The 26,152-nt window shown below is 38.9% G+C and overlaps 1 protein-coding gene across 2 annotated transcripts in view; it reads left to right on the forward strand.

The window, feature by feature from the left end:
• LOC122073991 overlaps positions 1-24,222 on the forward strand; it is a 44,989-nt gene extending 20,767 nt beyond the window's left edge. For both annotated transcript variants that reach the window (XM_042638749.1, XM_042638750.1), the window contains exons 7-18: positions 3,930-3,985; positions 6,400-6,536; positions 6,655-6,745; positions 6,988-7,053; positions 7,188-7,410; positions 8,166-8,267; positions 12,126-12,211; positions 17,500-17,622; positions 20,134-20,203; positions 20,292-20,383; positions 23,686-23,790; positions 23,869-24,222. In XM_042638749.1, coding sequence (XP_042494683.1) covers positions 3,930-3,985; positions 6,400-6,536; positions 6,655-6,745; positions 6,988-7,053; positions 7,188-7,410; positions 8,166-8,267; positions 12,126-12,211; positions 17,500-17,622; positions 20,134-20,203; positions 20,292-20,383; positions 23,686-23,790; positions 23,869-23,982 — 1,265 coding nt within the window. In that variant the 3' untranslated portion in view covers positions 23,983-24,222. The remainder of the gene's footprint in view (positions 1-3,929; positions 3,986-6,399; positions 6,537-6,654; positions 6,746-6,987; positions 7,054-7,187; positions 7,411-8,165; positions 8,268-12,125; positions 12,212-17,499; positions 17,623-20,133; positions 20,204-20,291; positions 20,384-23,685; positions 23,791-23,868) is intronic.
• Positions 24,223-26,152: the final 1,930 nt, after the last annotated feature.

The raw sequence follows: 26,152 nt of genomic DNA on the forward strand, positions 1-26,152 counted from the left end.
AGTAGAACTAACTAACTAATAGTCCATATAGGACTTTACAACCGACCAATGGCCTAATGGGCCTTTATTGAATTAAATAGCAACTAAACTAATGAATTAAATCCCGTTTTTCTACCTTCTACCCATATTTTAGGCCTATTAAAGTGGCCCATGTCAAAGAAAACCGATGGGATCAAAGGCCCAACCTATATATAACACAACGCAAGGCTTATTTGCAATAAAATAAGCCCAAGTGACTTATCTACATCACAGGGGGTGTTGATGTATACATTTACGTTGCCTTTAATTAAAATTCAAGCTTTTAGGCTAAGAGGTAATGCACAGTAGGAACTAAGGTTGGAATTAGAAGCTAGCAAGAAATAGCAATCACAACAACATATGGTGCTGCCGCAGGACATTTAAAAAGGCAGTTTACTGCCAACAACATGTGGAGTCCATAGTATGGCTGGAGACTGTTTCAGCAGTGGAACCTGACCTAAAACTTGAGAGAAGAAGAAGATATGTTCTAGGCCTCCTACCTAGAGCTTGACCAGCATATCACTATAGTCTATATGGCTTCCATCCAAGCGACCTTGGCATCCCACCAAGATTGCATCTCACAAGAGAAACCTGTAACTCACTGCAAATCACAACAAAGAGCTATAGTTTTTGCCAAAATCGTTGGGGTAGTATGATCCCCCTACTCCTTTATTTATACTTTTGAACATTACAAGAAAATAGCAACTCTTCATGCACAAACGAGAGGTTTCTAGAGAAAGAAAAATAGATAGCTTCTTGACTACTATAAATCAGAAACTAACTACTCAATTCCTTGTAGGACCTAAATCTTTAATAGTTGGGCTTATAAAATTGGCCCATTACAATAGTAATTAGTTAACCCAAAAACCATAGCCCATATAACCGTGGACACTCAAAATTAAACATAATGGTCCATTCTTGGTCTTGTCCAACAAGTCTAATTTTCTTTTCCCTTGTTCTTGTGAGCTACATCAGGTCCACCACCACCACCACCACCACCACCAATAAGGCAAGAACAACGACAACAAAGCCTTATCCCGACTTAATGTGTTCAGCTACATGGATCCAAGCAAGGATAGGGGAAAGTAAAAGTGAAAGTGAAAGGAAATAGATCACGAAAAATAGTAACGAAGTAGAACACAGCTAGATAGGGTCTACTACCCTGATCTTGGCCCTCAATCCGCTCTATTCTGCCATACTTGGAGCAAGACCTAATCTTTGCATGTCTTTTCTCATCACTTCTCCTATGGTCATTTTTGGCCTGCCTCTAGCTCTTTTACATCCTCTACTTGGGTAAGATCACTCCTTACTGGTGCATCCAATGGTCTCCGTTTAACATGGTCATACCATCTCAAATGAATTTCCCGAAGTTTATCATGAATTGGTGCGACTCCCAAGTCCGGTCTAATGCTTTCATTCCTTACCTTATCCTTCGTAGTTTTCCCGCACATTCATCTTAACATTCTCATCTTTGCTGTACGCAACTTATTAATAAGCTGCTTCTTAACTACCTAACATTCCCCCCATACATCATAGCCGGGCGTACGACTGTTCTATAGAATGTTCCCTTAAGTTTTACTTGGACATGTTGGTCGCACAAAATTCCGGATGCACTTCTCCACTTCGTCCATCCCACTTCAGTTCTATGACACATCATCCTCTATATCGCATTTCTTATTTATAACAGTTTTTAAATATCTAAAAAAGTCATTTTGCGGCATCACTCTCCCCCCAATAGTCACCATATCATTATCCATCGTAGTGTGGCTAAAGTTACATATAATCTACTTTTCGTCCTTGTTCTACTCATCTTAAAGCCTCCTGATTCCAAGGTTGATCTCCGTCTCTCCAGTTTAGCATTGGACCTTGTTTTTGTGTCATCAAATTATACAATATCGTTAGCAAATAACATACATCATGGAACCTCTCCTTAAATGTTTTTGGTCAATTCATCCATTACAAGCACAAACAGGTAAGGGCTTGAAGGTGATCCTTGATAATGCCCAATAATAACTGGGAACTTGCCCTTGACCACCCTGGGTTCTCACACTAGTCACCATATCATCATGCATATCTTTAATTATATTCGCATCTTTGCTCGACACCTTTGTCTTTTCTAGCAAATGCCAAATTAACTCTCTAGGGACTCTGCATAGGCCTTTTCCATGTAAATAAAGACCATGTGTAGGCTTTTCTTAGCAGTTCTATGGGTTTCCACGAGTCTCCAGAGACGATAAATAGCTCTTGTAGTAGATTTCCTTGGCATAAAATCAAATTGGTTAACTGAGATATCAGATTATTTTTTCAAGTGGGCTTCAATAACCTACTCCCAAAGCTTCATAGTATAGCTCATAAGTTTTATGCCTCTATAATTATTGCAAACTTGAATATCCCCTTTGTTTTTGTGGATGGGGACAATGGTGCTCCGCTTCCCTTGTCTGGCATTTTCCTTGAACTCATAATCTTGTTAAAAAGGTTGGTTAACCATAATACCCCACAAAGTCCTAAGCTTTTCTAAACTTCTGTTGGGACTTCATTAGGGCAGGGTTCTTACTTGATTTCATCTTTCTTAAGGCATCTTTAACCTTAGCTACACCAATCTTACACACACACACTATATATATATGTGTGTGTGTGTGTGTGAGATGTGTAGTTGTCTCCATTAATAGCTTGCTAAAATAATCATCCCATCTCTTTATAATGTCTTCTTTCTTTACTAGCACCTTACCATCCTCATCTTTGATACGCCTGGCATGCTCAAAATCTCTGCTATTCATATCCCTCATAGCTATATCTTATATATGGCCTTTTCCCCAGCCTTAGTGTTCAGGTAATTAGAAAGGTCATCATATTTCTTCACCCTTTCTTTCCCCACAACTTTTCTAGCTTCGTTTCTGGTAGCATAATATCTCTTTTTATCATTAAGCTCTTTAGTCCTTTGCTAAGTCTTAAAACAATCTTTCTTAGACATAATGACTATTCAGATCTCATCATCCCACCACCAAGTCTCCCTATCGGCCCGACAAGTGCCCGTTAATTCCCCTAGGACGTCTTTAGCAACCCTCTTAATTACATGCCGACATCTCGGTCCACATCACATTAGAGTGCCCATCACTGTCCCACTTTCATTGTTGGACCACTTTATTAGAAATGCATCCAATGCGTCTCCCTTTAATCTCCACCGTCTAACCTTAAGGCAAACAAGCTTCCCTATTTTACGAGTTGTGAACAGAGATGCATATCCAAGACCACCAGTCTATGCTGAGAAGTAAGGTTCTCCCTAGGTATAACCTTGCAATCCTTACACAAGAATTTGGCAGACCATCTGGTTAGGAAGAAGTCAATTTGACTGTTATGCAGTCCACTTTTGTAACTAACAAGGTGCTCCTCTCTTTTCTTAAAGAAAATGTTCACAAAAGTTAGATCATAGGCAACCGCAAAGTCTAAAACAGAAATCCCCTCCTCATTCCTCTCCCTAACACCATATCCTCCATGGACATCTTCTTACCCTCGCCAATCCTTCCCAACATGTCTGTTCAGGTCACCCCCTAATCCCTATAATAATCTTTTCGTCCTGGCCAAATCTTTGCACTAGTCCATCCATGTCTTCCCAAAATTATATCGTATTGCCTTCATCCAACCCTATTATGTGCTGATTATATTGACAACCTGTTTCTCCAAATTATCTTGATGGATATGATCCTATCTCCCACTCTCTTCACATCCACAACGCCATTCTTTAGGTCTTTGTCTTGCATCAGGTCCACCACTGTAATGATATTTGGGTGCTTACTGTATGTTTCTGTAGATTGTTCTGTAAGTTGTGTAATTACTGAATCTTTTACTGCTGATGTAGAATTGTTTGAAGGAATATTACTTCCGTCTTAACATTTTTTATTCATATCATACAGGGGAACTATTTTTCATCACAGATAGGAAAACTGGATTCTGGAATCTTCATAAATGGGTAAATGCATGCATCTCAATGTTAAGCTTGCCCCCTCCTCTCATTCCTTCTTCCCTTAATATTATGTTTGAGTGGTCCCAATAGTCTTTGTCAAGTCCTTTTGCCTATTAGTGTTTATTTAGAATCCAAATATTTATTCTCAACCACTCTATGCTACATTCATGGTTACTATTTCATGTTCCACAATATGCACTTATCTTTTATTAATTTTTTTTTTTGGGTGGGGGTGATTTTGGTGGCAGTGGAAATTCTTCTCTTTGTTGACACCAAATCTCTGGTTTAGTGAATAGTTTTGGACACATGAAGGTTTCATCCGACATTTTTTTGGGTTGGGAGTGGGGTTGGTTTAGCTGGACTTGAATATGTGACCTCATTGTGGTGGTGTGCAGTACTTCAGCCAGTGAAGTTATTAGTTTGTCCAAAAAAAGAAAAAAAGGTAGGAATGGTTCTTAATCAGTAATCCACTTTCAGGTGTGCATACTGCTGGATGCTACTCCTTTGCTAGTCTGGGGTGTGAACTTTACACTCAAGACATAACTTAAGGAATTCTCATTCATATTTGTATTTAATGTAGAATGTAGAAGTTAAAAAAAAAATTATTAATCTCGAATCTCATTGTTATATTAACATTGATTGAGAGGAAACACAACCGTCCCTATGGTCTGGCTTAAAATAAGTTACATTAAATTCTCTGTGTAGGCAACAATAGCAAAGCAAAGTAGAATTAACAGACAAAAAAAAAAAAAAAAAAAAGACTTATTTCTGTTATAAAATGCACCAAAAAATATTACTAAAAAATGTGGTCTTCAGTTGGACAGTGACAGGAAAGTATTACATTAGTACAATAAATTTTCATTTTATAGTGGCCAAGGATTAATGTAGCTGACCCATTTAGCTGAGATTCTCCTAACTTGCTGGGCTGTGCCTCTTTCCTTCTACTTTCATATCTCATCTTTCATTTTTCATTCTTTGTTCTTTTTTCATTTTTCATGTTTGATTTCTCATCTCATTTCCTTTCCCTCATTTTTGCATCTCTTCATCCCCCCCCCCCCCCCCAATTTTCTATTTGGACCTAAGTTTTCCTACTTTGTTTTGCATGGATCCATGTAGCCAACCCCATTAAATTGGGATAAGGCTGAGTTTGTTGTTGTTGTAGAGGCCAAGGTAGCCTTTCAGGTACCCAAGTGAACTTTTGCTTGTGTGGTTCCTATCAATTGCTTTGACACATGCTAGTTTTACAACTTTTATTCGGGTGGACCATTTATTTCTTGACATCTGTGTTTTAAAATGGACTGACTTTGGACTGCCCTCTCTTTCTGGTTGACTCCCTAGTGATCCATGCATGGTAGTGGCACCATGGTGTCTTTGTGTTTTCCGAACAGCATACTACTGTCCAGGGTGATTAGAGCCACCTAAGCTGTTTTTTCCTGGTGAATTTAAATTATTTTCATATATTAATATCAAATTTTGTCTCTATAGCCTAAAAATGTCCTGTTGTGATGGTAATCGCTTTATATGAGGTACACGTTGTTTGGGTTAAGTCTTACCAGCATCAAGTTTTTATTGACATTATTACATTAATGCTAAAATGTTATCTGGTTTATTGAATTGATGCTAAATTGTCCACTGGTTTATTGACGGTCTGAATGATCTGACCATCAAAACTGGAGGTTTTTCCCACCATATGAAGGTTTTCTATGAACCCTCTAGTCAGGTCAGAGATACAGATTGTTTCCCTAAAAAAGTTGACAGTCTGAACGGTCCTCAAAAGCATTGTTGTCCACGGTTTCTTTCATTACTTGTTTGAGTAACATTAATTGTTTGTTCTTTTTCTCATTATTGTATTTTATCTTTCATATACTCTAGTCTTAACTTTTACACAGCTCCAGCATTCTGGCTGCATGGTGATTTCTTACCCCTGAAATCATTGTTTTTGTCCTGGATTTGGATTTTACAATGTGTAGATCCGATTTATCTCAAGCTTTTTCTACAAAATTGAATTTTTTTATGTATAATTCTGTGCAAAACGAATAGAAAAGAAAATAGTATTTTTCCACGACCACGACTGACAAACACGCGTAGTTACATTTTCTAATAGTTAAGTGCGGACAATGGGAAGTTTAGAACCATCCTATGAGTTATTACCCATCCCAACCCACCCCTGCCCCATGAAGCATGCAAATATCCTGCCAATTTTACAATGTGGATAGGGTCAGGCCTTCCAATGTTGGTCAGAGCCCTGCGATTTTGGTGCCTGGCCCTGATCCAATTTGGATTATAGGAAATCTCAATCATTAAGGCCAGGGCAAGGTGTGTTGGGTTTGACCCGTTTTACTGCTTCTCTGCTTTCTAATAAACTGTTATTAGTTGTGAAGCTGACATTTGATTTATCATTTTCTTGCCGCTTTTTACAGCTCGAACACAAAAATGAGGTGCTGACATTGTATTCCCTGGATGCCGAGTTTACAAGACCATTCTGGTGTTTTGGATTTAGCTCTTATGATTTTATTCAGAGCAATGGGAATAACAATTTGATTGCCTGCAGCTTCAGGTCTGTGAAACTTATCTATATCATGTCATTATCTGCATGAATTAGCATTGTAATTCTCCTGAGTGCTAATTAGTTGTATATTAAACTTTTATGTAATTGCGTTCTACAATACATTCAGGAGGAATGGGAGATCACATCTTGGAATCCTTGATGATGTTCAGAGCTCATTAACTGTACTTGATGTGCCTTTGACCAGTATAAACAATATTGTAAGTTTACTTTTCCTTGGGTTATATACTTTTGTAGTTAAGAAACTTAAGTGGTTGCACAAAACCATAAACCGCACTGACTGCACTACGCACACCAGATTGATTGTTGGTTTGTGTGCATGGTGCTGTTGATCACTAGTGTAGTGGTTCCCAAAGTGCAGTACGTGCTTCTGTTTTGGGTTGGTAATCATGTGTATTTAAGGGTGGCTGGTTTCTGAGATCTATATCTTTGGTTTTTGAAGATTTCTGGGGACAGCTGCCTATACATTGAGGGGGCGTCAGCAGTCCATCCATTATCAGTGGTAAAGGTGTGTTTCTTAATCATCTTTTCGGTATTTTGATGATTTTATTGGCGCTGATGCCAGAGAATGTCTAATACACCCATCTCTAAGCTTTGTTAGTTTGTCATGCGTAATTGCATCCAATCTTTGTGTGTTATCAGGTGACTTTGGATGGTACTATATCAAGAACAGTTGATTTCTCCATTATTTGGTCTGCATTGCCAGACAGTACAAAGTTCAGCTCATATTTTAGCTTGCCAGAATTAATTGAATTCCCGACAGAGGTTGCTGGTCAAAATGCATTTGCATACTTTTATCCTCCATCCAACCCCTGCTATCAAGCTTGTCAAGAAGAGAAGCCCCCCTTGTTATTGGAAAGTCATGGTATATGATGATTTTTTTCCAGTTTTGAGATTGATTCTTCTGTGGTTTAGTTTTTGTCTTGGGCAATGCGTATCGACATAGTTTCATAGATCTTGCTTTTCTGATGCTATAGATTTTCTGAAAATAAAGGACCTTTTCTGTGATCTTCATATGTGTTCTCTTTTCCTATAAAGAAAAACTCCAAACTCACCTAGAAAGAGGATCTTACTCCACTTTGCCTCCTAACTGATAAGATGCATTTTGCAACTGCTTCCTGTATTGTTGCAAATGGGAGCCATACCTAGTGCAGAAGGAGAGATTCATGCTTACCATATATCTCATTTATCCTGTCATCTAGCCGCACCATACTAAGGCGGTCAGCCATGGCGGTAGGCAGGGGCACTCACAGTAGGGTTGATGTTTAGTTTCTTTATTTATGGTTGGACTTGGAATTTGGAGGTCAGGTTTAGCGAGCCTGTTACTCTCAACTAATGTATAAGACAAGAAGAAACTTATAGTGCAATAGAATGAAAGGTTGAAGGAACACATAAAGACACCTTTAGGGCCCTTGAGCCGGAAAGTGAATGAATGATGAAAGGGTGAAATTATATTTTTCATCTAACATTTCAAATTACAATATGTCAAAAATTATATTTATGGCTATGATATGATGTAGTTCAGCGATGTTTAGTTTCTCTATTTATGAATTAGATTTGGAATATTCTTGTTCAAATATATTTTTCCTTTGAATTATCAAATGACTTATATGTTAACAGGAGGTCCGACAATTGAATCACGTGGGGTCTTAGATCTTAATATCCAGTATTGGACTAGCCGAGGTTGGGCATTTGTGGATGTTAACTATGGAGGGAGCACTGGTTAGTCCTCTGATATTTCTACTTGATATACATTTTCACTTCCAGATTTAGGATATGTTATTGATGATAGAGTTAGGTTGATAGACACTTTGACTCTTATTCTAAAAACTTGGGTTGGCATGATTGACTCTTGATGGCGATTTACCTATTTCTCAATTTTCCTGGCTCATAGTTATCATTGTGCGCTTATGTAGGTGATGGAGAACCTTAGGGAAGAAATGGGAAATCAGAGTAGAGAGGGGGAAGGAGGGGAATCACACACTTCAGTAGTGCACAAACTCAACATCTTCATTCGATAATCAAATCACTCTCTTTTGTCCACCGATTACAGTCAATATATAGGAAAGTAAAAACATGAAATTGTAAACTCTACTAACATAGTATCTAGCCTAAACTAAGAAATAACCATAAAAGGAAACTAGTGCAAAGGAAATAAATCCTAAGTCCTACATTCAAATCTGGAAAATAAAATGCGTGAAATAAACTACTAAATAACTACTAATTTTATTTCCAACCCTTGTTGGACCAAAACCCTGGGTTGGATCGGTTCTTCTTGGCTCTTGGCTTCCAAAGCCAGTCATGCTGGTCCAACCAGGTAACGGCAGCCGTATCTGCATCAACTCTCCTCCTCTGAAAAGAACTCGACTCCGTTGAGTTAGGAAAAGGACCGAGGAGACCATCTGAAGGAATACGCTGAATGAAGAACAATCCCACCATCTTCTTGAGCTTAATTTCAGGGAGATCTTTGGCAGAATGAAACTTCATAGTCTTGTTGGCATGCTTGAAAGCATAGGTATTGGCATAACCACAATGCTGTACGTTCTTGTCAAACAACCAAGGTCGACCAAGAAGGATATGGCACGCCTTCAGAGGGAGGACGTCACATTGGACTATATCGTTAAATCCACCAATATAATATGTGACCAAACGCTTATTTGCAATTTTGAGATTAGTGTTGTTCACCCAAGCAGCCTTGTAGGGATTTGGATGTGGCTCTATCTTCAATCCCAGCTTACGAACAACGTCTTCAGAGACAACATTAGTGCAGCTACCTCCATCAATGACCAAGGTTAACAACTGGTCATTGCACTTCACACGAGTCTGAAAAATACTACTGCGGTGCCAATCTTCATTGTCAGTGGCTTTCTGAGTGGTCAACACATGACGAATGACATAAAAAGGATGTTGGTCTTCATCACTGAGAGTGTCATTGACTTCACGTGGTGCATGCTCTTCTCTTAAATCAACTGTGTCAGAACCAAGTTGCTCTTTAAGAATATATGGTATAGGAGAATCCTTATCAATAAAAACAGCCAAACGACTGGGACATTGAGCACTGATATGTCCAAATCCATGGCATGAGTAGCGCCGAACTGTAAATTTGGACATGTAGGCCGTGAAGATGACATTTCAGAAACATGTCGAGGTGGAGAATATGGCCGACTAGGTCGTGAAGATGCCATAGATGTAGCACTAGCTTGTGGTTTGCTAGATGACATTTCTTGGGTAGGAGGCTGTTGCAGAATGGAACTAGTACCTCGAGGAAAAGTATCTGCAAAATTTCTTCGATTGTATGGGCGTTTCAGACTTTCTTCAACCTGATACACTACTTGCACGACGTCTTCCATGGTAGACAGTCGACTAGATGCAAGGGCAACACTAAGTTGAGGGTGTAAACCATTGCGAAATTGTGCCACCAATACTTCTTCATCCCACTCAATCAGAATGAGTGGCCAAATAATAAAATCTCGCAACATATTCTTCAACAGTTAAATTCTCCTGTTTCAATTGTGCAAACTTGAGATGCATGCGTTGCTTGTAATCAGAAGTCAAGAATCTCCGGTTCATGACTTCATGCATTTCAGCCTAAGTAGTGACTAAACTAATGCCTTGGGTTCGGTTCTGTTGTTGTTGCTTGATCCACCAGACTCGGGCCGTGCCTTTTAGTTTGGCCTCTGCAAATAGGATCTTTCGAGCCTCAGTCAACCTGTACCATCTAAAGAATGTATCTAAGCTGTGAATCCAATCAAGGTATAGTTCTAGATTATTGTCTCCATAAAAATCAAGGACATCCAATTTTACTGCTCTTTCTGCTCTATCATCATGTCTACCAGTTCCATATGGTGGTGTATGATGTGGTGGCGGTGGTGGTAGTGATACTGACGGATCCTGTGGAGTGGTGTTGGAAGAATCCCCAGATTGAATGGGACTCTTTCCTTTATTTGCTGCCACCAAACGATCAATAGAAACTTGCATAGATTCCACCATTGTTTTAAGGGACGTGACCATGGTAGTGAGAGCATCAATTTTTGTATCAGTTTCTCCTTTATAAGAGTTCAGTTGTTGAACTTCACTATTGGCTACCATGGTGATGATTAACAAAATAACACTCAACGAATAATGGTAGAATAGTAAATAACTGGAGGCTTAAAGGGCAGGGGCAGAATAGTAAATAACTTTTTTTTTGGGCAGAATTGTAATTTTTTTTTGGAAGTTCAAATTAAACTACAAAAGGGTGTGTCACGTCACGTGTGGGGCAGGGGTTTAATTGGAAATAAAAAAAATATGGGACAAAAAGGGGAATAATGGAGAAAGGGAGGGGTATTCTAGGAAATAGATAGATAATAAGAAAGAAAAAGAACAAAATGGAAATCGTGGGTTGAGGGTTTCACCGTAAACCTCCAATGGAGCTCTCTCCTTGGAGATGAAACCAGCAACGATGGTTATTAGTAGGTTTCTCTGGCGATAGACGCTCGAGGCAGCAACGGAACTTTTGGAGGAGGCGTGAACTGTGATGGAGTTCTAGGGAGATCGACTTGGAGATGAGATGCAATAGAAGGTCATCGATCAAGGAAGGGTTTCGAACCAGAAACCAGGTACGGTTCTACCTCTCTCCTTGCTTCATCTTCTTCTGATTCTGTTCCGTCTTCCTCTCGTCCTCTCTCTTTTTATTTTCAGCCTCTCTCCTCTTTTCTTTTGCTTCTACTTCTTCTTCTTCTTCTTTTCTTCTCTGCTCCTTTTCTTCTATTCTTCTTCTGTATTCTTTCTTCTGTTCTTCTTTTGGCTTCTATCTCTCTCTCTTCTCGACTTTCCTTCTCCTTCTTCGTCGACTTCTTTTTTTTTTCTGCTGTTGTCGGACCCTCGAAAAGGGACTCGACCACGGAAGTCAGAAGGAAGGAGGGGGATGGGCGGTGAAAACAGAGGGGTCGATTCTATTCGATAGAATCGATTTTTTTTTTTTTTTTTGGTTCTCTGTCTCTATAGGAACAGAACAGAGAATGGGAATGGAGAAAAGAGAGATGGAAGGAAGAAAGGGAATGGAGATCCTTCGGCTCTGATACCAATTTGATGGAGAACCTTAGGGAAGAAAGGGGAAATCAGAGTAGAGAGGGAGAAGGAGGGGAATCACACACTTCACTGGTGCACAAACTCAACATCTTCATTCGATAATCAAATCACTCTCTTTTGTCCATTGATTACAGTCAATATATAGGAAAGTAAATACATGAAATTGGAAACTCTACTAACATAGTATCTAGCCTAAACTAGGAAATAATCATAAAAGGAAACTAGTGCAAAGGAAATAAATCCTAGGTCCTACATTCAAATCTGGAAAATAAAATGCATGAAATAAACTACTAAATAACTACTAATTTTATTTTCAACCCTTGTTGGACCAAAACCCTGGGCTGGACCGGTTCTTCTTAGCTCTTGGCTTCCAAAGCCGGTCATGCTGGTCCAACTAGGTAAGGACAGCCGTATCTGCATCAGTAAGCCTTACAAATATGATTAATATTCTTTGCAGTCTCATGAGTATTAATTCTGGTCTAGAGCTGACTGTAAATGTGAATGTTACAGGTTATGGGCGGGAATATCGAGAACGGCTTTTGGGTCATTGGGGTATTGTTGATGTTAATGATTGTTGCAGCTGTGCAAGATTTCTGGTAACTATGGTTGAAATATTTTTCTTCCCTAAGGCTCTCTCTGGTTAGATGTAGAGTGAAGTGAAATGAAGTAAATCAAATTTTCATTGGTAGTGTGAAGTGAAATGTGTAACAAATCTGGGCCCACACAACAGGACCTGTAGAGGAGAAGTAGAGAACCAAGAGAGAGCTGTGCTGAACCATGATAGATTCAGCCTGAAAATCTATCGTGGGTTGTTCCTCTTATTTATAATAATTTGTATAACAAACAATCATAATCAAAATAGGAAACCTAGTCTACTTGGTCTAGCCTACTGACAACTAACTCATACGAACAATAAAACATGCAACATAACAGGAAACTGCGATTGGGGCACTCCCTTATCGTGGTACATATCTTAACACTCCCCTTCAAACTGGAGTATACATAGCAAATGCTCCAGCTTGGAACAACAAGAACATATATTTGAATAGCAGCTGTAGACGCCAGTGAGCTCGGAGGAACTTCAATCGATCATCATAAATTCAGCAACAGTATCAGTTCAAGCATACCAATCATCAGCAACAGTTGTAGGTAAAAAATCTGGTGTCGAATAAATTCTGCCTTACCATCAAAATAAGTGGTAGATAACACGAACCGCAATCTAAAATATCATAGCAGTGACGGACAAGGGGTAGATAACACGAACCGCAATCTAAAATATCATGGCAGCAACAACATCATAAGCTCTTCCCAAGGAAGGCAGGTAGTAAGTGACTATCTTCACAAAAAAAGACAAATAAAAATGCATCCAATAGCTACATCATAAGCCATACTCAATGAACGCACTCCAACAACAGGGTAACAATAATGTCACTACTAAAAGCGACATAATTATAGATCTGATTAGTAAAGATCAGACTCACTCTTGAGCCCCAAACCGAGGTCTCAAATAAAATTGCAGCAAACAGCATAAGGTTGCTATAGACTAGACAACATAAGGTTGTTGTGGACCAAACAGACTGCATTGCTACTGAATATTATCATCATAGATAATACATCTTTGTAGATAAAATTGTTGCTGAGGACATGAGCAAATGACATGGACAAATAATTAATAACTAGTTTCCATCCGATGACTTGAGCCGAGTAGTTAATAATATCCAGTATCCCCCTCATGTGTAGCTTTACAAGTGGACAAAATTTTTCCGGTAATCGGCATCACAATAAAAGAATTTCTCATCTCCCCCTCACGGTAGCAAATCTGAACAAATGTCCAACCACCTCGTCATGCAAGTACCAATTTTCAAAAAATTGTAAATCCCAAACTGATATGAGCCAGGGCCCACCAAAGCAATAAAATTGCAAATATACAGACCAAAGGTGATTCTGTAAATTCTGAAGTAATGACAATATGGTAATTAGCCATGATGTTCAAGGGGCCTATGGGAGAGAAAATAGAAGGAATGACAAAATTGTAAATACCCAAGGTTGAAAAGGGGATAGCATGGCTTAATGGCTGTAATTAATTTGAAATCCAATTAAAAGCACAATCCAAGGCCAAAGGGTAAACTGGGAATAGGCTTTAAATTATGGACGAGGGAGGATAAAAGAAGATGATAGAGTTAAAAGTGGAAACTCATATAAAAAGAAAAATTGATGCATTGAAACAAGGTAATGTGGGGAGGGTAAGTGAGGAGGGTAATTTAAAAAGGGCGTACCCAGTACACCATGTGCGAGGTCCCTGGAGGGGGGGGGGGCAGAGCTACTCAGCTTACCCCGAGAATGTCGAGAAGTTGTTTTGACCACTTGACCACCAGTTGCAACATTCGTACCTTACTGTTGGACCAAGTGCGCCCTTTTGAGGATGGTAATTCTGGAACAAAAAATATAATATCAGCAAGGGAAACCAAGGGAATTGTATCAGTGAAAGGGAAAACTTGGAACGATAAGACAACTAAGGGTAAAGTGTAATAAACCTAAGAAGGAAGGGTGAGAAATAGGGGGTAGGAGAGAGGGACAGTAGAATCTTTACCCAAAAAAAAAGTGGGACAGTAGAAAAATATGAAACGTTAAAGGAGGAAGTCTTCTTCCTCACAACAATAGCAAACCCTTTATAAAAAGGGGAAAATTACAGGATTACGCAAAATCAGGTTTGCTCTTACAAAATTGGACATTCATTATTTCAGTTATAAAAAATACACTGTTTTGGGTTTAGGTTTGCAAAACTACCCAAAACAGTGTTCCTCCCTCAATTAAAGACTTTTTTAACGGTTTTACCCCGATCTCCCCTTCTCCGACAACGGTTCTTCCAACCAGACCACCTGCTCCCACCCCCCTTCTTCTTCTTCTTCTTCCTGCCGCCCCACCGTCCCTACCCCCTGCTTCCTGCAATCCACTTGCCCCTGTAACTGCCCCGATGGTTCCGTGCAAGCCCGCCTTGCAGCTCCTGCAACTCTAATCTGGCTGTAACGAATGGGCGAAGTTCACAGTTGGTCAGAGTTGCGAAGTGAGATGTCCAAGATCGTCCCAGTCCAGCAGCACCCATGATACTCTCTAAGAGTGTTACAGGCAGAGATGAATGCGCTGAAGTTTCCTAATTCTATTCTGAGATACGAGAAAGACCCACCTGCAACTGGGATCTCAACAACGAATTCTGTGTAGCAGAAAGAAGAGAGCAAGGCAGAGACTTGAAGCAGTGTGGAATAGAACAATGACAGGGCTGGCATGGTAGTGAGCTTCTTGACCTGTGAGAACAAAGATGGCAGTGCAGACGACAGAACAGAATCTAAGCCAGATGAGATCGCACCATGTGAGACACCATTTCATTCTGTCATTCTGTTCTCACTCTGGATCCTTAGCACTTCCAACTTGTTCGACTTGGTGGGGATGGTCCAGGAGGTGATCGTTGAATCGGAAACATGTCTGGGAGGCGCTGATCTGTAGATACCCTAGCTTTGGAAGGACTGTTCAGGGAAGAAATCCTGTTGCTCATCTCCAATAGCTTCTCTCTTGACCTTCTTCAGCCCTTCCATCCATGGCAGTGTTTGAATATCAAGAGAGATAAAACTTCTGATCTTTGTTGTGGAAGAGTGGCAGTGGTTGTGGTGGTGTGGCACTTAGTGAGACCAATGGCTGCGGCAGCAAAGGCAAAGTGGCATGATGGCATGGTGGTTCAGTATTTTAAGTCCGGTGTTATACCTGACTCAAACAAGAACCGGAAGCTACCCCCTGAATCCCCTTCCTACCTCTCCCGCTCCCTGCTACACATAAAACCATGCCCTCCCTCTCCTGCTCTCACTCTCCTTTTCCCAGCCCTCTCCCTCCCTAGTGCTTCCTAGTTCTTACTTCTGAGTGCCACAGACTAAAAACTACTCCAGAAATCGGTAAGGCAGATCAAGCCGGATATGGTGGTCGCACAGGACGAGTCCAGCAAGTACAAGACCAAGACCATCAGCACGGCACTGAATGTGGTTCGTGTCTTATGGCGGTGGGATGGGGTGGGATAACAGGGAATGGCAAGGGCAGGGTTGCAGGGGAAAGGAACCAAAGTAGGGAAGGGAGGGATGGGAAGTCAGGGGAGGGTTAGGAGTAAAAATTTCAAACAATATAAGCGAGGGAGGGAAAGACACTGTAGTGGGTAGAATTGTCAACCCAAACTCAATGTTGTATAGTTTTGTTAAGCAAAACATACCATGGGTAGTTTTGTAAATGGAAACTCAAAAGTGAGTAATCCTGTAATTTTCCCCCCCCCCCAAAAAAAAAAAAGCAGTGAAACCCGTTAACCAGCACCAGGATGAAGGAGCTAGTCTTGTCTTCAGCCTCTGGAATCAGAACCAGAGGGGGGGAAACCAGCGACAAACCAGGGGATAAACTTCCCTGTCGATAGCCAAGGGGATGGAAGGAAATGGGTGGAATCAGCTCCAGCAAACCAGCAGTCCAGCGGCAACCCTTCGAAATACAATCAAGGAGAGATATATCCTCCCAACAGGTTCGCCTCTTCAACCTAAGAATAGGGATTGCGTCTTCATCCTAAAGAAAGAGAAACCAAGCATTCGTATTCTCAATAATAGCAGGAATCTCCATCGCAGGGACTTTCATAGAAGTAGTATTATCAGTATGAACCATTGAAAGAGAATCCACCGAAGCTTTATGAACCGAAGAAAGAGAAACCCAAACAGCAGGTACCATAGCAGCATGAATCGTAGAAGCAGGATTAACATCCAGAAAAAAAAAAATAATAATAATAAATAAATAAATAAAACAGCAAGGTATGACCGAAACAATAGAAACCCTTTTTTTTTTCCTTATTTTCTTCTTCTTCATGGCTTTGATACCATGTAATAAATCTGAGCCTAACACAGCAGGACCTGTAGAGGGGAAGAATAGTACAGTGTACAGAACCAAGAAAGAGAATCCACTGAAGCTTTATGAACCAAAGAAAGAGAAACCCAAGCAGCAGGTACCGTAGCAGCATGAATCATAGAAGCAGGATTAACAAATCTGAGCCTAACACACCAGGACCTGCAGAGGAGAAGAATAGTACAGCATACAGAACCAAGAGAGCTGCCCTGAACAACAATAGATTCAGCCTGAAAATCTATTGTGGGTTGTTCCTCTTATTTATAATAATTTGTATAACAAAAAATCATAATCAAAATTGGAAACCTAGTCTACTTAGTCTAATCTACTGACAAGTGACAACTAACACTTACGAACAATAGAACATAAAGCATAATAGGAAAGCATGATAGGGACACTCCCCCTATCATGGTACATATTTATCAAAATGTATAATAAAATCTTCATTTTGGTGTTTGGTTGGAAGTAAAGTTGGTAGTGCCTTCTTGGCCTTGGTCCCCCCCCCCTTCTATTTTCTTCTCCCCTTTGTATATTCTTTCCTCCTTGGTAATGAATTTATTTATTCATAAAAATAAAATAAAAAGTTGATATAAGGTGGTGTAATAAACATGTGGGGACAGTAAACAGAGAAAAAGTAGGATTTGAAAATTTTGCAGTTGTACTACCACTGAAAATGGAAAATATTCTTTTTAGATAAAATATTACACGGGAAAAGCATGTGGGGCACACAAAAATATGCATTACAACCAAACACATTGAAATTGATTTTACATGTAAATGTGTTGATTTAATTCCACTTCAGGCTATTTTAACTAACCCGTTTTCATTCATGTATCCCTTTTGCTGTACCAATGAAAAGTTTATATTACTGAAGATCTAGCTAGACATGCGTTAGTGTGCAAGGGAGAGGCATGCTAACACATTCTTTCAAGACATGGTAACTGAAAAGAGTTGCTGTGGTTTCCAGATGGACAGCGGAAAGGTAGATGGTGAACGACTCTGTATTACTGGGAAGTCAGCTGGTGGTTACACAACATTATCTGCTCTTGCTTTCAGAAATGTGTTCAAGGCTGGTGCTTCCTTGTATGGTGTAAGAAATATATCCCTTGCATAGGTTTTTTTTCTTCTTCTTCTTCTTCTTCTCCTTTTTGTGAATGACTTTAACACAATACTCTTAAGATTCCAGTTGTCCACAATGATGACTGAGACCTGTTATCGTGCTTCTTGTAGCATGGCTGCCAGACCTGTCACTCTTCAAGGGCTATAAGTGCAACATTGGACTGCACTTATTTAGCCTGGTATCTAGAAGTTCATTGTTAGAAATTTGTTGCAGCTTCAGCTGAACTCAATAAGCCTTATTTTAACTATCTAGGGTCGGCTACACCAATCTTACTCTGCCATCCCACTTTATTTGAGACCATATCTAATTATTGCTGCCTACTTTTGGATTTTATGTTAAATCTTGTAACTGAAAGTCAAATCAATCATGAAGCAATGCACTCTAGGTGTATCCTGGTTCTCATTATAAATTCAAGATTTCGTTACAACCTTAACCACAATTTGGGGGTTGTGCACAAAATACTGAATACCTAAAGGCTGCATTTGGTTGCAAGGGGAAGTAAAACTTTCAAACCTAAAGAGGAAACTTTTGTAATCATTACCCCACATGATTATTTCACTAACTCCAAATAATTACATTTTCGGTTATTAAACTCTACTTTCCAAATCCCTTGGATTTGCAAAATAAAATAAAACTGCATCTAAAAAGTATCATTACTAAACATGGTAAAAAATTTAAGCAATTCAGACAATAATGTTAGGTCCTTTTTGGGTTTTTACGCTTCTCTAAATTCCTTTGCAATCAAACGGAGCCTAATGTGTTTGTTTCTATTGTTCTTTTTCTCTCTTTTTTTTTTTTTTTTTTTCTTTTTTCTTTTTTCCATTTTCTTTTATTTTTTGATAAGGTAAAGAGGTTTTAGGGGGTGAGGTACCCCACCCGAACAGCCTATCAAAGGCTGGGAAAAGATCCAAACAGCATAAAATAGCCTTCTAAGTGTAAAAGAGAAGGTTAACAAGACATGAAGGAAGCTAATATATCAGGTTCCTAGAGCGGCGCTACATCTGTTTCTAAAGCCAACTGCTTTTGTTGCAATTCATTGGAAGAGCTGGTTTTTAGTTTCTGCAATATAAGTCAGGCTGGGATAGGGATGGCCACTTCGAAAAATTTATAATCTGACCAACCAGTGTGAGTGTGTGACAACTCATGCAGTGTGGGTGGGGCAGGAATGAATCAAGAAAACTTGCTTAAGAGTGGAAGAAGATAATGTTAAACATCCAATGACATGCAATTAAGATAGAAGTCTCTAGACTCAAGAGAAAAAATACAGGGTATAAGTTTCATTAAGGGATGAATATATATCACGCTTCGTCGTGACCTGAACTGGTCATGGGATAACAAAAATGGGAAACCCGACTTCAAGCTGAAACCCAGTGTGACCTCTGTTAAAGATGGACATCCCTGGCCAGAAACTACATTTTTATTTTAAGTGATTTTATACTTCTGGGATCTACCCATTCATTACCCCCATAGTTTGTTCTAAAATTGCATTCCAAGTGGAGTTTATTTGACCATCTCAACTTTGTGTCGAAGGACCACACCCTATCCATCCAATTTTATCTCCATTGGATTTGCCCTTGAGTCACCAATCCACAGAAAACTGAACCCTTTTGTTCCAATATATATGATAGCAGGGCCATACACATCTTTAAATCTGTTCAGCATCACCTCAGCTGTTTCCATAGTTTGTCAGCACTTCTGACCATATGTCTGCTGCATATGGGCAGTGAATGAGTAAATGATCTACTTTCTCCTCATTCTGCAGCACATTAGGCACAATAGAGATTGAAATTCATATCTCACAAGGTATACTTTCCTGAGGAATTTGTGTGTCCTGGAGCAATTCAAGAATGGTATCATTAGTGGTGGGAAAGTTGAATTTTTATTAGAGAAGGAAGAAACTTTGGCAATTCACTCCTTGTGCTGTTCTTGGAGTGTCTGGAAAGAAGCAACTAAAATCACTGAAGGCTAGCTTTCATGGTTGGTAAAACAATGGATAAACATTGACCTCTTAGGTGTACTTCATCTTTAGAGATCATACAACTGGATTTCTTTGAAATGCTATCATTGGGCAAGTTATAGGCCTCTGTAAGTACAAGGGCCTTCACTCTGTTCCCTTTATAAAATCCTTGCCTTCCTGGGAGAAAAGAAGAATTGAAATGATCAACCTCTATACTGTGTGCACTATGATAGTTTATCAAGCGGTTTATGGTTTATAAAACCTAGAATGACTGATCAGCCCAATAGTTTTCTTATTGACTTGGCAAATGAATGTTCCAAGTTGGGGTTGGGGGGTTGACGTTGCATTCAATTTTTACGTCCTCATTGCTTGATATTTCGTTTTGTTCAAGTCCTATTTATGCTTTCCCAACAAAATGTCATTTTTTGTTTCCTGTCCTGCTTGTTGAAAATTGTTAACATTCCTATTTGACAGGATATCTGGAAAGATTACTGAACCATTGTCTTTTATTGGCTGATGAACAGATAGCTGACTTGAGTTCTTTGAAAGCAGAAATGCACAAATTTGAATCTCACTATATTGATAATCTTGTTGGTAAATACTACAACACAATTGAAGTTTTATTTTCCAATTAATCTGATCAATATGAGTGAATGGTAATAGGTTATTACATTGATTGTAGGGAGTGAAAAGGATTTCTTTGAGAGGTCACCTATCAACTTTGTTGACAATTTTTCTTGCCCTGTGATATTGTTCCACGGATTGGATGATAAGGTATCCAGCTTGACAACCTTCCTATTGTTGTTGTTGCTGTTGTTGTTGTTGTTGTCATTGTCGTTGCTGTTGTTTTAGGGAAAGGACATTGAGCGAATTAAAACTCAAATGAAAAAAAGGAACATAAGAAACATTCCTAACACAAAAGATAATCACTCTATAGATGATAAGAAACAAGACTAAAGTTTATAGATAGGAAAAATTTTTACTAGTGTGACAAGTCTTTAGACCAGTACAAATATCTGCCATAGAGCTAAAATTTTGTGGACAGGTAGACCCGAAGCTTCCTTGCTTACATGTCAAGTTTCAGCTGAAACAGAGTTGGCCAAGTGGCAAAACAAAGCTTTGAGAACTTAGTGAAAAATAGAACTTTTCTAAAAAGAAATGAACGGCTGAAAGCACAAGTGAATATGCCAATACATGGGGGGCATCTAACTGAATGGTAATCTGAAATTTGACAAGTGGCCAATCTAAGACCATTTCCTTGATGTATTCAAAATTGCCACATCAACCTCGTATGTGGCAAAACTTGGTCCGAGTCTAGTATACCCTCTAAACATTCTGATCTAGAAATTTGTTTGCCATTTTTTATATGCATACTTTCCAATGATAAAAATAATTGATGTAATTATAATCAATAGAAGCTTGTTTACACAATTTTAAGGAGGTATTTCCTTGGTGAGATTATTTATCTTTTATTTCTAGATAAAGGTTTTTGGGCTTTGTAATGCGACACAAAAATCCAAATAATGAATCTTGGACGCAAGCAGGCCCAATGGTCAAATCTGTGATCAGATCAGAGATAAAGGAAGCAACTGTTTTGTTAAGGGAAGAAATCAAATTGATTGAGGGGAGGGAAAAGTGATGAGATCGATCTTTTTGAGAGGAAGAAGAGAAAATACATGTGGAAGAGAACAAATCAGGTTTGAGATACCAATCCCATTTGCACTGCTCAACAACACCAAAACTCGTAAAAAAAACTCATATTCTTTACTCAAATAATCCTTAATTGATGGGAGATATATTACATATATAAAATTTGTTATTTGACTCATTAAAGGACTCCCAATCACACTTAATAAAGTAAATAATCTTAAAACATAATTCTATCTAACTGTTAAGTATACTAATCTATTCAAGCACTTAACTACTAATCCTGTGTACTAACTTTACCCCCCACTTTATGGGCTTTTAAAATTAGGCCCATTATAATGAAAAAAAAACCTGAAGGCCCAACTTGTAATATAACTACTATCTAAATGTCAAAGTTTTTAAGCCCATTGGACTACCACCAGCACCTTATGAGCCTCCCAGGAAAAAGCCCTCCGTAAGGGATTAATGTCTATTGCTACTGCATCAATTTCCCCTTTAGACCTTTTGTATTCTTCTTTTGTTTTGAATTATTATTTATTTTTCCAAAAATAAAAAAAATTTCCATAGCCTGAGCTGAGAGCCCAACTCAAGTGGTTCACTCAGAGATTTATGAAGCCATACATTGATGGTTGATACTTGACCAAACTAGATCTTTAAATTTTTTTTTTGGGAGGGGGGTGGGGTGGGTGGGAGCAGGGGGAAGGCCCCTGGTGTATACTCAGGGCGTATCGGTGAAAGGGGGATTTGTCACCTTGTGGGGGCAAAACTGGCAAGCTGGTATTCTTATGTGATCAGACTTGGATATGAGCAGGCTATTGTCATAGATCATAGTTGTCAAGGTGGCGTCCAGGCGGTTTGCCTAGGGGCTTGGGCGACTATTACCTTATTGCACTATATGTCGCCTTATATTTTGGCACACTGTCGCCTTATTGTACTGGATGTTGCATTATATTTTGGTACTTATTTATGCCAACTATCTTTAAGTAATTTCATTTTCTTACGATATTATTAAAAAAAAAAACAAATACCCCCAATTTGAATCCAATAAAAATAGTTTAAAAATAAAATTCCAAAAGGATAACAAATTCAACCCCCTAGTCCAAGAACAAAAATTGGATTTTTTTGTTATAGGAGCGATTTTCAGTTTTCAAATGTTGGGATTTTTCTCAATTCTGAAAATTATATAAATCTTATCATGGTAAAGCATTGCTAAAAACTAAAATTCTGGTAAAATAATATTTTGTTTTGATTTTCATTAAATTATTTTCATTCGAGCGATTTTAACAGCATTCGTGCACTTTAAAATAAGTTTGATCGGAACATAACTTTGTCATTACAACTCATATTTAAGTAATCTTAGACTTGTTGGAAAGTTGGTTTTGTGCTCTACCTAATACAAAATGTCTCATGTTAAAATAAAATCATTTTAACCAGTCAAATTTATTATAGAATAAGAACATTTCTCTAAATGTTAATTTTTTATCACTTGATGTTGATTCTTGATGATTTGATGTAGCTTAATGTTGATTTTTTATGATTTGATGTGGCTTAATGTTGAATTTTTATGATTCAAGGTATATGTAGCATACCAAATAATGTTAGAAAAGAGGAAAAATAAAAAATAATACTTGATCGCCTTGTTCACCTTAAGGCGGGGGACTTGCTAAGTGCTTAGGCAGCCCTCCAACGCCTTGATTTGCCTTGGCGCCAAGACAACTATGTCGGAGATTAGCCACGATAATTGGTTGGGTCTGTAGTGGAGGGGCCTGTCCGTGGAGATTCACCCAAATTGTTTGACATATTACTCACTTGGCATCTGTGGTGAACTCATCTTCCAATTGGATCTCTAGCTCTGCTATTGGCTTGGCAGATGTCTTCACAGGAGTATTCTGGTGAATTTATGAAAGTGACTGACAATAGCTGGTCCTGTGCATCATGTACCCTCACATGGCGGTCAGCCTTTGGAGTATCCTAGTTCCCACTTCCCAGTAGCATTTTCATTTTTTTCCTCCTTTATCAGTTATTTTCCCCATTTCATAATATATTTCTTAGGATATAAAATGACTGATCACTATTGCCCACTCATTAACTTAAAGATTCCATCCCAATGGATTTGTGCTTCTACCTTGATAATGTCATGCTTTTTTTAAGCACACTCCAAATGATGATCATATTTTAATATCCTCAGTCGTTATTTGGTGAATACAATCTAACTGGTCAATTTTTTTTATGCCCAGTCATGTTATTAAAGCCTGTCAACCAATACCTGCGCCTTAACTTTGAGCTTTTTAAGCCAGAAAACGTTTTGTTTTGTGTGGCAATATATTTTGAATAGTACATCATTTAAGTTGTTGCACCCTTTGGTGATATAATAACTGTTGCTGATCCTTGATAGCCTAAACTATCAACTGTTTCATGTAATGTTCCAGGTTGTACCACCAGATCAAGCACGTAAAATTTATTTGGCATTGAAGAAAAAAGGGGTTCCTGTTGCTCTCATTGAGTATGAAGGAGAACAACATGGATTCCGCAAGGTATATACTATCCCATATTTGGTTCAGTAATCTGTGCATGTTTTAGAAAAGCAGTATTAATCAAATTTTTGTCTGCAGGCTGAGAACTTAATCTTCACCCTTGAGCAACAGATGGTGTTCTTTGCACGATTAGTGGGGCACTTCAAGGTGGCTGATGAAATTTCTCCCATCAAAGTCGATAACTTTGGCTAATCTGGTTTCTGGATTCTGAACCTTGTGTATCTATGCAACGCTCTGAAGGCCTTTTTTCCCTCTTTTTTTGGGTTTTGGGTTGTTGGGGTTGGGGGGGGGGGGAGAGAAGCTGTGGGTATTTTTATATGGTATTAAATCCAAATAAAAATATTTATATAAAAATCTGTTATTGTAGTTCCATCACCATTGCACATGCACCACATTGATGCATTAATGCTATCATTCTAGAAATTCATGTGATGCAGGATGCCTGATGATAGTATCAGAAGAAATGCTGTACTTTTCTTTGGTAAGGTTGGGGTGGGGGTGTTCTAATACCAGCCTGACTCAGCATATCGACTGGACTGCAGTGTAGGCAAAGGTAATAATATGGGATGATATGCTTTTTTATTGATGTATAAGAACAATTACTGTCCAAAAGAAACAGAAAAGCTCACTGGCAAAGAGGTAATGGATAGTGTCAGTGGCATGCAAGCTTGAAGAGGTTTGATAATTCGTCTCTTAGATCAAAGGATGGATTTTTAAGTTATAGCAGTGGAGCTCTATAGTGTATTGAGCTCATACAAACCTAAGAGTCATGTTTAAACACTTATTAGAGAGGATTCTGGTGTCCTTAACCAGGGAAGAAGCGACCACATGTGACAGTAAACAGTAAGGGCCTCGGGCAAGCGGTCTGTCATAATGGAATTTTGAGATTACAGAGAGATTCATTAGAACACTGAGCTCTGCGGAGACTCCACCCAACACTGGTCCTTCAAGTGTAGGAGTCCTTTATGTTATCGATCTTACTGTTCGTGCATAGTGAAAGCCCTCAAATCTCAAAGAGTAGAGGCAATTCTTTTCATTTTTTAATTAGGGCAATGGTTCAATACAGTGGGTTTATCAAGTTTAGATGGATTAGTATCCCTAGAAAGAAAGACCTGAAGCAGAGGTGGTCTCCATCACCTGTGACTGAGCAAGCAGTGCTGAACCTGTGAACCAGCTCCTTTCCATTTTTCCCCCATCAGCAAGTAATAAATCCAAGCATTGGTAATTGAGACAATGTATTATTCATTGCAGTTCTATCACTATCAGATGAACTGTTATTGGGTTTCTTATGGTATTAAACCCAAGAGTTGGTAATTGATAGAAACAATTATATCATTGCAATTCCATCACCATTAGACTGGCACCAGATTGATCAATATTTATGGCCTCAGGTAACCTGGAGAGCTGGGTTGACTCTTACCTTTTTGTGCTTCTTTTAACCTGTTGGGTTTCCTTCATTCAGAGGCTCTAGAAAGGCTTGCAACACAAGAGGAAGAGGTAAACAAAGGATGGGATATCACTGCACAGTGGATGAATTCACTTTTTTTCTTTCTGGGTAACTGGTGAATACTATTGCTTTGGTGCACCCCAAAGACATGAACACATCAGACCTTTCCTTACTTGATAGCATAGATACCAACTCACCTAATACAACTTATCTCAGTCTCATCACCAGGATGACATAAAGAGTTAGTAAATACAGATTGTAACCTTGTATTGTGTTTAGAACATGATTCTCAGACCTGGAGTGACCCCGGATGATGGACCAGTTGAACTGTCACCCAATCATGAAACTTGGTCAATTCATAAATTCACCTACCTCCCTTGGTTTGTGGCCAAGAAAAACTGTTACCTGGAGAACCCATTTTCAAGTGACATTGAGGAAAAAGTTTTTCATGGAGAGAGTGTGGACCTTGGCATAAGGTTGCTTTATTGTAACCTAGTGGTCCACTAAGCAGGAGTAAGGCTGCATACAGTATAACCCTCTTCATACCTTACAGCGGTGAGAGTTTGATGCACTCGCTACACCCTTTATGATGGAGAGAGAATCTATTCATCCACCATAATTTGACCTTATGATTGGACTCTTGGGTAGGTAAATTTAATCATTAACTCCCAGTCTTTATTATGCTTCTTTACTTATTCAGCCTTATCCCAACTAAATGGGGTCAGTTACATGGATTCTACCACTTTCCTATCCCTATTATGAGGAGTCAAAGCTCCCTTTCTCAGTCCAATCTAAAGGTCAAATGTCATGGCTTAAGATATTCATTCTTCACCATGGTGAAAGGAAATTTAGTCTCAACAATAAACATCTTCTGCTCACAAGCTCATTACACACACTGGCTAATTGTCTTGTATG

This window comes from Macadamia integrifolia, chromosome 3 (genome assembly GCF_013358625.1).
Source record: "Macadamia integrifolia cultivar HAES 741 chromosome 3, SCU_Mint_v3, whole genome shotgun sequence".
Classification (NCBI taxonomy): Eukaryota; Viridiplantae; Streptophyta; class Magnoliopsida; order Proteales; family Proteaceae; genus Macadamia; species Macadamia integrifolia.